Here is a 12,809-nt window from a genome sequence, read left to right on the forward strand (position 1 = left end):
ACGACGTTCGCGGTGGTGGGGGTGCTTGCTGGATGAAAAGTTGGTCGTGCACATCCAGCAAGATACTAATAATAATTATTGACGTACGTCAACGCTATTCACTGTCGTTTTGCGTCGTGCATCGTGTATGACCTTGGCGGGACGTACGTCAAGATGGACCGTAAATAAGACGCTTAACATACATCATAACACCAGCCAGCTACCTTCTATGTTTTTAATATCTGTCGAGGAATATGGAATTTTAGATCATTTTTAACCAACATGGTACTAATTATTTCCAATCTTAGTTTCCAATAGATTAATTTTTTAGGAAATGTTCCGTAAAAAATTTATTTGGTTCATTATTTATGGTCATATTTTGAAGTTGTTATTGTTAAGCTGTGGTTAAACTCTAGAATCTTTGACTTTCGCGTTTGTTTACAAGTTTGAAGTTTCTTGGTTTCTTGTTGTCAAGTGTTGGTCCTATCTGGTCCTATACCATAAACCGTACGACAAAAAATAAGTTTACTTAGTATTCACTACAATAAAAACATATAAATTAAATCTTGTACACCTACCTGGTGTATTGTTTCATATCAAAATGTCTCAAAGTAAGTTCATCAATTTTACACACATTTTTAATTCGATACTAGATTGCTCCTTATTTACTCAAAATTTATTACAGACTCAGAAAAGCCCGTTGTAACTCAAGATGTGTCGGATCCGACGGGTCCTGCAGCTCGAAAAGGAGTTCTGATATCATTTAGAACCGGCAAGACAATGGAAATACCAGAAAAAGATATAGTAAGTTGAGAAACTTAACCTCTATGTTTTGTATGCACGAGTTTGGAGCAATTTTAATTCAAGTTTTAATTTCGCTAGTTGGGAAGATGCCGGTTTGTTGGCGAATTTGAAAAACTTAATCGCATTGGAGAGGGAACTTATGGAATTGTATGTGAGTAGTTCTTTGAATACCTATTCTACTTTTTCTTGGAATATCTTCATGAATGTATGTGTTATAACATCTGTATATATGTGTAAAATGTAAATGTATTGAATCAGTCTAAATATTAATGTGTGAGAAGTGCAATAGAACATATTATAATCAGTATACTGAATAAAGTATGTTGGTTTTAATTATTCATTTCGGATGTACAATACAGATAGAGCCAAAGACAAAATGAATGGAAATATTGTGGCACTAAAGAAAGTGCGCATGGACGTTGAAAAGGATGGCTTGCCCTTGAGTGGTCTCAGGGAAATACAAGTATTGATGGCATGCCGCCATGAGAATATTGTTCAATTGAAAGAGGTTCTTGTTGGAAGGTCCCTAGAAAGGTATATAATATATGGTTTCTACATACATGATTTCATATCCATGATAATGCACAAGGCATTACATCAAATATACAAGGCTTATCAATACATAAAATTGGCATTAAGCTGATTCTGTGATTGTTTCAAGCAAGCAAGCAAATTTTACCTATTTACATGTAAGTATATGTACATGTAAATTGGCAAAATTTTAAATAGATATAATATATCTGACATTAGTTTATAAGTAACAATAGTTTGTTTATCTCATGCTCGCCATGAAAATACATAATATATACTTTTGATTATTTTTCATTTATAATCACACAAATAGTTTATGGAAACTAATACTTTATTATGTTTTTAGCATATTCCTCTCAATGGAGTACTGTGAGCAGGATCTAGCGTCCCTCCTTGATAACATGTCATCACCATTTACTGAATCTCAAGTGAAATGTTTAATGTTACAAGTACTGAAGGGTCTGAAATACTTGCATTCAAACTTTATTGTGCACAGAGACTTGAAAGTGTCCAACCTTCTTCTTACCGATAAGGGATGTGTGAAAATTGGTGAGTCTTACAAATTAATACTAATTAATTTTGGTTCATACCAACTGCTATTGAGGGGCCAAAATATTATATTTTGCAGTCATAACCTTTTGGTGTCAATCTTTTAAAAACTTATGCCACAATTTGTAAATGTACCTACTTTAAATTTTCATGGTCTTATTTTTCTGTTTTTTTTTGCCAAGCAGCATTTATTAAAATTTAAATATAAATTAATAGCTGATATTCCAAAATATGTAAAAGGTGAAGAAGTCACCAATTATCAAAATATTTTTATTTAATAAATCATAAAAAAATACAAACAAAAGTTTTTCTGTGCACCAAGCCAATAACTACATACTATGCATCATATTTGAAATAAAAAATAAAAATGTTTATGCATAAAAATACTAAACAATATAAAAAATATGTTGTGAATTTTACCTTTAACTTTTAACAAGGGTAGGTAGATAAACTTTTGTGACAAGCCAAATTAGTGTCCTCGCTGGGTGTGAGTATCATAGCAATATTTTGAATGTTATGAAATGTTATGAAAGTCTAGTAAACATAACAAGTAATACTAGTACTGAAATATTTTTTCACGCAAACAAATAAACAAACTCTTCAGTTTTATAATATTAGTATAGATGTAGAACATATAGTACCTATTATTAACCGACTTCAAAAAAAAGGAGGAGGTTATCAATTCGGCCGGTATGTTTTTTTTTATTTTTTTTTTTATGTATGTACACCGATTACTCCGTGGTTTCTGAACCGATTTACGTGATTCTTTTTTTGTTCGATGCGGAATGGTGTCGAATTGGTCCCATAAAAATTTTATTTGGATAGGCCCAGTAGTTTTTATTTTATGAGCATTTTTGTCTGTATTTGTAAATGTTGCAAGTGCAAGTTTGAAGTCGGTTGTTTTTAACGCAGTTATTGACTTGTTTTAAATGGTGTTATGGTAAATAAATAATACTATTAAGTTCTATTTTTTTTATAGCCGATTTCGGTCTAGCCCGTTGGCTAGGTGCTCCCGCTCGTTGCGCGACACCACGCGTTGTTACCCTCTGGTACAGGGCTCCTGAACTCTTGCTGCAATCGCCGAAACAAACACCAGCTCTCGACATGTGGGCTGCTGGGTGTATATTGGGTGAACTGTTGGCCAACAAGCCCCTGTTACCTGGCAGAACGGAAATCGAACAGCTGGAACTAATTGTTGACTTGCTTGGTAAGTTGCGTTAAATTTGATACTTATATTGTAATAAGTCAGTCTCTTATAGTCTAGAGCAGGTAAAAGTTGTAAAGTAAGAGTTGCTTCAGTATTATTTTATTATGTCCTTACGCCGTTATTCGAGGCCTTTAAACAATAATGAGAGAGACATCTTTGATTTCCGGCCGACATTACGTAGTTGTAGTTCCAATTATCTCCACAGAGGGCCTCGTTGTCGCGCTTCCGTGTTTACCAGAGTGACGTTTGTACAGCTAAGCTTATAAATAACGGTTATCGCAGTAATTAGCTCATTGGCGTCTTAATTTTCGTACCGACAGTATATCTTGGGATAACGCTGTTAGCGTTCGTTTATTATCCTTTGGAATAAAAGTTGTAGTTTGCTATTATATTATATTACGTTTTGAAATTAAAATTTTAAATATTAAAATTAGTAACAGTTTAAAATTTAAATAGAAGTTGTCGTGTAAAGTGTATTTAAAATGAGTGACGGAGGTAGTGAGAAGATGCCAAATGATAATTTGGTATCCAGCGATTGTTCGTCGTCGTTATCGTCGGATGAAGAGGAGGTCGTACGTTCACCTAAAAAGACGGTTAAAAGAAAACGAAAAAGCAGCAAACCTAGTAAGAGCAAGAAAACACGTAAGGAAAATGAAAGTTTGTCATTACTTTCAAATCAGGTCAGTGAAATACAGCATTTTCTTGCGAATTTCTCCTCTAGTTTTGGCTACTACCCGCCGGGGTATAGTTATTGTTCGGATGGAATTAATTTAGATGATTGTGATCATGTAAGCGAACCGGCTGTCGAGCCGAGCGTTTCTTTTAATTTCGATTTGACTACAAATTTAAAAGAGCCAACCGTAGCAAATACTTCAACTGAACATTTGCAATTATTAAATTCTCTTCAACATTTTAATTCGGAGAATTGGACAAACGTACGTTATGCCGATATTCAAAAATTGTATAACGCTCGTCCGGGATTTGTTGATCTTGAAGTAAACGATGAAATTAAACAATTCGAAAAATCTAATAATTTAATTGCAACTGAAAAGTCGTTAAGTGCTATTACTCATGCGTTAATTATGCAAAGTGATGCGTTAAAAAAGGGCGTATCGGAATTGTTACAATGGACTAATGACAGTGAGGAAATAAACAAAGAATCCTTGCTTTCTAAAATTAAAGAGACATTTTCGGGCAGTTTTCAAAAAATTTCTCTTGATTGCTTACAATTAGTATGCGGTCGACGAGCGGATATTGTTGAACAAAGAAGGGATTTTTTCTTAAATTTGGTAAAAGATAAGTTTTTGAGGGTTAGTTTAAAAAAGATTCCGCCTTCTTGTGAATATATTTTTGAAAAGGAAGCATTTTCTGAATTTTTAAAAATAAATGGCGGTATTAATAAAATTTTTTCGCAAAATAAATCCTCCTTTTCTGCGCAAGAAAAGCGAGTTATTTCTGGGTCCCAGGCTGCGCAACCTGGACCTAGTACGTTTATTCAAAACCAAACCGGTCGCTCCTTTGCACCGTTTGCGTTCAATTATAATAATAATAGTTGTAGACATTATGCACCTCCCAAAGGAGTGCGTCCTAATTATGACTTTAATGAGCGTTTATTTCGACCTCAATTTAGATCACAATTTAAGCAAATGCGTTTTAACCGACCGCAATCTAACAGTACTAGTGCCTCGCGTCCAAGAGGCAAAGGTGATAAAAGATTTTGACTATTTACAGACGTTTCGGGGGGGCAGGTTAACGGAGTTTGTGAGTATTTGGAAAGAGAGGGGTGCTCCAGAAGCACTGCTAAAAATAATAACAGGTTACAAAATTCCTTTTCAAGCGAAACCGCCCTTGGTCATGCCGCGCCATACCAAAGTCCACTATCAAACTGTTCCATCTGTCGAGATGGATTTGGCAATAAACAATATGCTAACCGAAAATATTTTACAACATGCCCCCGAAACGCCCAGTTTTTTATCTACCCTCTTTCTAACTCCGAAAAGCGACGGTTCAATGCGTCCAATTTTCAATTTAAAAAGACTGAATCAATATCTCAAAGTAACGAAATTCCGACTAATTTCGGTACATAGAGTTCCAGATTTTCTACAGCCGCACGATTTCATGGTAAAAATCGATCTCACCCAAGCGTACTGTCACGTGCCCGTAGCCGTGAGTCATCGCTGCTTTCTGAGGTTGATGTACAAGGGCCAGATGTTACAGATGACCTGTTTACCATTTGGGCTTGCAACAGCACCCAAGGTTTTTGCGTCCCTGACGAACTGGACAGCGGAATTTCTGCGCGAAAAAGGTATTCGAATCATTGTTTTCCTCGACGATTTTTTAATTGTATGCCAGGACAGAGCCAAGCTCGTCAACCAAGTGGAGTTCGTGCTAAAAAGTCTAGAGGAGCTGGGCTGGAAGGTAAACACCAACAAATCGATACTCTCACCTCAGACCTCTTTAGAATACCTGGGTATAGTATGGGACACGTGGCAGAACAGGAAGTGTTTACCACAAAACAAAATCCGGAAAATAAAGGTAAATATTTCACATCTATTGGAGAGTCAGGTCATAACTTTGAAAGAGGCTCAGAGTACTGTAGGCTTTCTAAACTTTGCTCGTCTCGTTATACCCCAGGGCCGGCTCAATTTCCGTTGTCTCTTAACACTTTCAAACAGACTGCTGAAACACCAAGGCCGAACGTCGTTTCATCTGCCGCAACAGGTGGTCAAGGAGCTCAAGTGGTGGCTGGTAAATTGCGAGAAGTTCTCTCGAATTCATCCTCCCTCAACCACACATTTCTTAACAACGGACGCGGCGGATTCGGGTTGGGGGGCCGAGCTAAATGGTATTCATATGAAGGGAGAATGGGTGGGAGCAGAAAGCTTACTTCATTCGAACCAAAAGGAAATGCTCACTGTTGTCAAATGTTTAAGGGAAGTGGGTCCCTCTCTGATTCATTCGTCAGTTCTTCTACAGTGCGACAACAAAGCCGTTGTAGCCTACTTGAAAAACGAAGGGGGTTGTCGGTCGGCGGAACTGATGAAACTAACTTACGAAGTTTACCATCTGTTAGACATTTTCGACATACATTTGATTCCTCACCACATTCCAGGCAGTTACAATATGGAAGCAGATCGCCTATCGCGGAACATGTCCCCCGCGGAATGGCATTTACTACCATCAACGACAGATCTAGTGTTTGCGAAATGGGGAGTGCCAGATGTAGATCTTTTCGCTTCAACACGAGCTCATGTGGTACCCAAATATGTGAGTCTAGACCAACGGGATCGACAAGCATGGAAACACAACGCGTTTGCTTGGGACTGGACTTTCAGGTTAGCGTGGGTATTTCCTCCTCCGAGTGTCCTGCCCCGAGTTTTGATGCATCTCAATCGAGCGAAAGGTATGTACCTAATAGTAGCACCGAGGTGGCCACGGGCATTTTGGAGAGCAGATCTGAAGTCGCGAGCGATAGCACCACCCTTCACCGTCCGCCACCTGGAGACCAAACTAATAGATCTGACCACGGGTCTCCCTCCACCAAAGGTAAAGAATATGGTTCTCGAAATTTGGAAATGTGGGGGTGGTCGCAAGCGTTAGAAACATGGTCAAGCCAGCAAAAATCGCTGTTGCGGTCAGGATGGCGAGGCTCTACTCTTAAAACGTATAAACCTGCTTGGGAACGGTGGATTAATTGGTGTTTAAAACACAATGTCGACATTAAGAATCCAACAGGATCTGATTTAGCCAAATATTTAGCTGATTTACATTTAGTCGAAAAACTTGCATATAGGACAATTTTAGTTCATAAATCAGTCGTGTCCACTTTATGTAAAACGGAGGACAATTCTAAGTTAAGTTCGAATATTTTAGTAAAACAGATTTTAAAAGCTATAGCAAATACTAGCCCAAAATTGCGCGCGGGTAACATTTGGGATACCTCCATTTTGATATCGTGGTTAACTAATCATAATGTGCAGAATAGTAGTAACTTGTGGGAAATTTCACGCCGTTGTGCCATTATATTATTATTGTGTTCAGGTCGTAGAATACATGACTTGACACTTTTGAGTGTTGCAGAAGGCTTTTATGTAGATAGTACCATAGAAAATTCTATAGTTTTTTGGCCCAAACATGGATCTAAGACTGACTCGGATTCATATGTTCAATCGGGTTGGAAATTATTGTCAAACGCAAGTAACTGTAATATCGACCCCGTATTTTGGATTAGAAAGTTATTAGATCTGGGCATGGATAGGCGTAACTCGGCTAACGTAGATAATTTATTTGTAACCGTTTGTGGCAAGGCGAAAGCCGCTTCTAGAACTGTAATAGCTGGTTGGGTGAAATCTGCTTTGAGAGAGGCGGGTGTTGAAGCTGCTCCTGGTAGCGTTCGATCAGCTGTTGCCTCTAGGAGCTGGTTAGACAATGAATCTATAGATAAAATTCTTGCAAGGGGAAATTGGAGGTCACAAAATACCTTCAAAAAATATTATAGAAAAGAAGTGAGACCGGTTAATAATCAGAATAATTCTTTATGTGCTCTGTTTGAGCCCTTATCACAATAGTAAATTGAAATGATTATATTAATATATTTTTTTTTTTGTAAATAATCACATTGGCGTCTTGTTTACCAGGCGAAACCAAACAATGTCTCATTATTGTTTAAAGGCCTCGAATAACGGCGTAAGGACATAATAGTTGAGTTTTACTTACCATTAAAACTCGTATTATGTCCAGGAGCCTTATTCGAGGCCTTACATTAAGTCCTGCCTGGTAGTTTGATTAAATAATTAATAAAATAAAATTATTAAAAATAATGAGACTCAATGAGCTAATTACTGCGATAACCGTTATTTATAAGCTTAGCTGTACAAACGTCACTCTGGTAAACACGGAAGCGCGACAACGAGGCCCTCTGTGGAGATAATTGGAACTACAACTACGTAATGTCGGCCGGAAATCAAAGATGTCTCTCTCATTATTGTTTAAAGGCCTCGAATAAGGCTCCTGGACATAATACGAGTTTTAATGGTAAGTAAAACTCAACTATTAAATTAAAGTTTTATTGTTGAAACTAGTGGAAGTAGTTCTTACAAAATGCCTTTTTAATTTATCAATTAGTAAAGGTTTAAAGTTTCGAATTGATACTATTCGATCTGATAAATAATTAATTTTGAAAAACAGATTTTACAGAGAAGAACTAAAATTTTCAACTCCTTTTTCTTGTCTGTTATAAATTTTGTTAACCAATTCTTTCCATTAACAGGTACACCGTCTGATGCAATTTGGCCCGAATTCAGTGCACTGCCAGCCCTACAGAACTTTACACTAAAGCAGCAGCCCTACAACAATCTGAAGCAGCGGTTCCCATGGCTGTCAGCGGCGGGCTTAAGGCTCCTTAATTTCCTGTTCATGTACGACCCTAATAAGCGCGCTACCGCTGAAGAATGCTTACAGAGCTCATACTTTAAGGAACAACCTTTACGTAAGTTTATTTTTACCGTATATTATATTTCATATAAATAGATTACAATAAAAATTAGATTAGCTAATTCTGTAAGTAAATCATGTCCACATAAGGGCCAATTTTATTAGGCCGAAAACTTATTCGTCGAATAATGTATAAAACTACCATTTTAAAAACGTATTCTAATTGCCCGTATTTGACAGTTTACGTGACATTTTACTATTATCGTGTAATACTTTATTGGACGGATAAGTTTTATCCAAGCATTGAAAAATCGGCCCTAAATTGGTTATATGATAATATGGGAAGACATTTATTTAGGTATTGAAAAACGATGTATTACATAAACATTTTCTCCCTTTTTAGCTTGCGATCCGAAGTTGATGCCGAGTTTTCCTCAGCACAGAAATATGAAAGGACAACAAAAGGGTTCGTCTAACCAACTCAATATTCCTTTATCGAACCTGAACACGGGCGCGAACGACCAAACAAACAACTTGCCCGCTATTTCTGACTTATTGGGCTCTCTAGTCAAGAAACGAAGATTAGATTAAGTTATATTTAGTCGTACAAAACCTAGTTTATAATTTACAATTTTAAAATAAATGCAATGCCAGTGTACAATTGTTTTATTTTCACATGAACTTATCATCGGTAGAAATATAAAAATGTTACAATTTTTATTTTAATCAGACGATGCTTCCTCATCAGCTGACAGTCCCATAGCTTGCCGAAATTTTTGATACTTCTGCACTGTTATAGCGTCAATACTTTTCGCTTTAACTTTTTCTTTCTAAAACAAGTTATAAATTAAAACACTAAAGCCTAAATTGTTTATTACATTATTCAATAGCAATTTTATAAGATTACACGCTTAGCAATTATCTGCATATTTTAACAATAAATAAGTTCAATTTTAGCGACAAGTCCTTTCACGGCAACATTATATTGAATGAACAATAAAATACTTACAATATCTCTTTCTTGTTTTTCAATATTTTTTAGGGTGCGTACACACTGAGAACATAAAATTATGTCTTCCATATGATTGACTGACTTCTTTCGGTGATGATGTTTTAATCTGTGGAAAATAATAGAATATTCTTAATGTTTATTATTTCTTCCCGTCATCTTATACCGGAATGGCTGTTATTTTAAACCGATTTCAAAAAAAAAAAATCATCTTCAATGTTATGGCTCTGATATAAAAATAAATCCTAAACACAATTACATCGAGACAATTTCTCGTCATCGTCGACTCGCTTATATATTGTCATTTATTTTAAAGTACGGTCTATACTACTTATCTTACGATTTATTCAAGCTAGATGCGCTGATAGAAGAAAATGTCTTACGCTGCGATTTCAAGGAAAAAAGTGCCTAATCAGTAAAATTTTCCAAAAATACTGAGTATATTATAAACGTACAGTTTTCCACAATAATCGCATTGCAGTTTGTCGGTACGGTGTGTTATTAGATGCGCCCCCAGTTCCCGGTAAGTGGGATAGCGTTCTGAACACCGTGGACAAAGAATCTTCCCTTCGGATCTTCCGCCATTACTCTGGTGTTCCGTTAAGTCTTGGGAAGTTTGAAAGTTCTGATGGCAACTCGGACACCTTAAACAAATTATTCCTCTTATCAAAATTTAAAATATCAACGCCTTATTGCTTCTACAATTTGTGAAATCCTTATAAATAGATCATTAGATATAGAGATCTTAAAGCTTCTTGATATTACTTACATAAATATATTGGGCTGAAGATGAAAAGCCATATGCTCTATAATTTTTTTAGGGTAGAAATAGTGGAATTTCTTGTCACAACACGTTACGTAGCCAGGGACGCCATGTCTGTCTTTGTAGTGTTTCATTAAAGACCTAAAATTGAATCCTGTTTCATGGCAAATGCAACATTCCATCTTATAAAAGAGCGTTATTTGCCTATCTAATGCAGCGCCTTGCTTCGCAGGTCGCCCGTCTATAATCACTATTGGATCCAAAACATCATTGATTATTTCCTCCTCTTTTTTAGATTTTTCGCTTTTGTTCACTTGGATTGTATTATTTGCTGATGTTGTGCTATTTAGTAAAGATTTGTCAACTTTTTCTGTTTTAGCAAATTCTTCTAGAGGCATAGCTTCTAAGTATTTCATTTCTGACGGTGATTTTTTCTTTACGTGCTTTGTTTTTACTGGTTTTGTATCACCTTGTTGTAACTCTGTGGAAGGTGCTTTAGGTTTAGGCGGCTCCGCTGGAGTCACATTAGTATTTGTTGTGTCTAAATTACGAGGCGATAATTCACTTATTAGTGGAAAGTTTTTGGGTTCAGTGGTTACCTGAGCCCTTTCTTCATTAGTTTTATTTTTGTGAAATTCTAAGAACTTTTGTGTTTTTTCTACTTTTACTGCGTACAGATGTAAATTACTTATTTGCTGTAAGCAATCATGACAAATGGCTTTTGGAAGACTATCATCAGTGTGAATCTGAAAAAATAAGGTTAATTATTTCCTTCTTCGTATTTAAAATTGAATATTTGTTGGTGATACGTACAACAATATCAAAGAGTTTCTTAATTTTTCGTTTTAGTTCTGCACTGAGTGGCTTCAGTTTGATGACGTCAGTACAAAGACACATTCGACAGGACAATTCACGAACAATAGTTCTTTCTAAAGTTGCAAAGTCGTTCATAGTAAAACTTTAAAAACAGATTTTGTATATTGTAAATAAATATATAAATATGTACGGTAAATATGTATTTATTTATATTTTGTTATGCGTCCATGACTTTTTGACATAATAATTTTGATAAATTGTGACAATGAATTGCTATGACATAATATTTTCAGGTTTCTTTTTATTTAATTAAATCTTGCAAACCAGTTACAGTAGTAGAGACACAGTAGAGAAATTAGCTAGGTTAATTTTTCATAAATGATCTTCCCCTTTTTAGACGGTTTCCTTATTTGATAAAACATAAGCACATCCGACAATTATTGTTATTCGAAAACAACTGGCCTTTACCTAATTTGAAACTTGGTCAAAGTTAGACGAAGGGTCAATACTCCGCTGTCTGAATGTCTCAAGCCTCAACTCTTAAGTATCTACAAAGCTTTAGTTTTAACCATTGAAACTTTGACAGTTGTGACCTAAAATGAGTTAAACACAACGTTATCAGGTTTTATCTCATTTTCAATCAAAACTTGTAGTTATTGACGTCAAATTTGGTTGGATAGATTGGCTGTATACCTACGTTCATAATAACTTTGCAGTTTTGCATAGTAGGTAGGCTGGAGGGTTAATGCTGAGCCTTAAGTTTTGCTATACTATTTGATTTTTGTTCTTAGCAATAAATGCTACGAATTGCGAACCTCCGTTGTTTTTTGGATCGTCTGTTAAAATTTCATATTTTGTCAGAGTGGTGCCACAGTAGTGATGACTCTTATCACGTAGCTGCGTCAACAAGCTTTATATTGGAATCCTCAAGGAAGCGTGTACGAAGTACGAACCACACAAAATTCGCGATATAAAATGATAATTTTCGTATTTAAATTATTTATATCAATCCCATCCTCTGTACAACGATGAAAATGTTTGTAAGCTACAAACTATTTTTTTCTAAATTAAGAAATAGGTAAATACCTATTGTAACTTGTCTTATCTATAGTTGTGCAGCTAAAACAAGTACATATGTACATACTTCCAAAATAGGAGATAAATGAGAAATAAGATGAGCAGTATATTTTCGTAGAATAACCAAAGAATTATCATTGAAAATTTTAAAATTGTAATTTTTTACTCTGAAATGTTTATTCAGGTACGTTCAATATAAGCTTGTTCGCATTAAGCAATTGCTCGATCGGCCGTAATTAAGTCTTTTAGTAAGAACGAAATCCATTCGATGGAAAATTAAAAAGGAAAAGGTTTGTAAACAGGGATTCATTATCAGTTTTTTTAATTATTTTTAGCAGAAATGTTTCAAGATCATTGCTTTATGTCATCATTGTTTCACAAAAAGTCCATCGATTATGAAATAGAGTAGTAATAATATTAATACTTATATTTGATGGTTGCCTAAATTTAAAACAGGTAGGGTTAAATGATAAATAATTAAGAGACATGAATAGGTTTTTACTTTAAACGCGTAGATATGGATAAAAATCAAGTGCAACGAAGTAAAATCAGAAGCATACCTATAACTGAACCTAAAATAGAACGTTAATATAATATCTTTGTACAATGGCAAAAGTCTATGTAAAAAGGAGATTTTAAAT

At 35.5% G+C, this 12,809-nt stretch overlaps 3 protein-coding genes across 3 annotated transcripts; 2 read left to right on the forward strand and 1 right to left on the reverse strand.

The window, feature by feature from the left end:
• The first annotated feature begins 440 nt into the window (after positions 1-440).
• Positions 441-9,164, forward strand: Cdc2rk (cyclin-dependent kinase 10). The gene is made up of 8 exons (XM_090103008.1): positions 441-590; positions 665-783; positions 862-934; positions 1,143-1,317; positions 1,661-1,863; positions 2,843-3,070; positions 8,340-8,558; positions 8,907-9,164. The coding sequence occupies exons 1-8, from the start codon at positions 581-583 to the stop codon at positions 9,092-9,094; spliced, it is 1,215 nt and encodes a 404-aa protein (XP_089959134.1). The 5' UTR covers positions 441-580; the 3' UTR covers positions 9,095-9,164.
• On the forward strand, positions 5,945-7,669 carry LOC149907890 (uncharacterized). Its single transcript, XM_090103006.1, has one exon. The coding sequence runs from the start codon at positions 5,995-5,997 to the stop codon at positions 7,636-7,638; it is 1,644 nt and encodes a 547-aa protein (XP_089959132.1). The 5' UTR covers positions 5,945-5,994; the 3' UTR covers positions 7,639-7,669.
• A 61-nt stretch (positions 9,165-9,225) lies between the features above and the next one.
• Positions 9,226-11,226, reverse strand: LOC149907891 (uncharacterized). The gene is made up of 5 exons (XM_090103012.1): positions 11,089-11,226; positions 10,282-11,021; positions 9,968-10,156; positions 9,513-9,621; positions 9,226-9,333 (listed from the first exon to the last, which is right to left on the reverse strand). The coding sequence occupies exons 1-5, from the start codon at positions 11,224-11,226 to the stop codon at positions 9,226-9,228; spliced, it is 1,284 nt and encodes a 427-aa protein (XP_089959138.1).
• Between the last annotated feature and the right edge of the window lie 1,583 nt (positions 11,227-12,809).

The sequence above is a fragment of the Colias eurytheme genome, chromosome 6 (genome assembly GCF_061535395.1).
Source record: "Colias eurytheme isolate Ceu_HAF_F1 chromosome 6, ilColEury1 Martin Lab GWU primary, whole genome shotgun sequence".
Classification (NCBI taxonomy): Eukaryota; Metazoa; Arthropoda; class Insecta; order Lepidoptera; family Pieridae; genus Colias; species Colias eurytheme.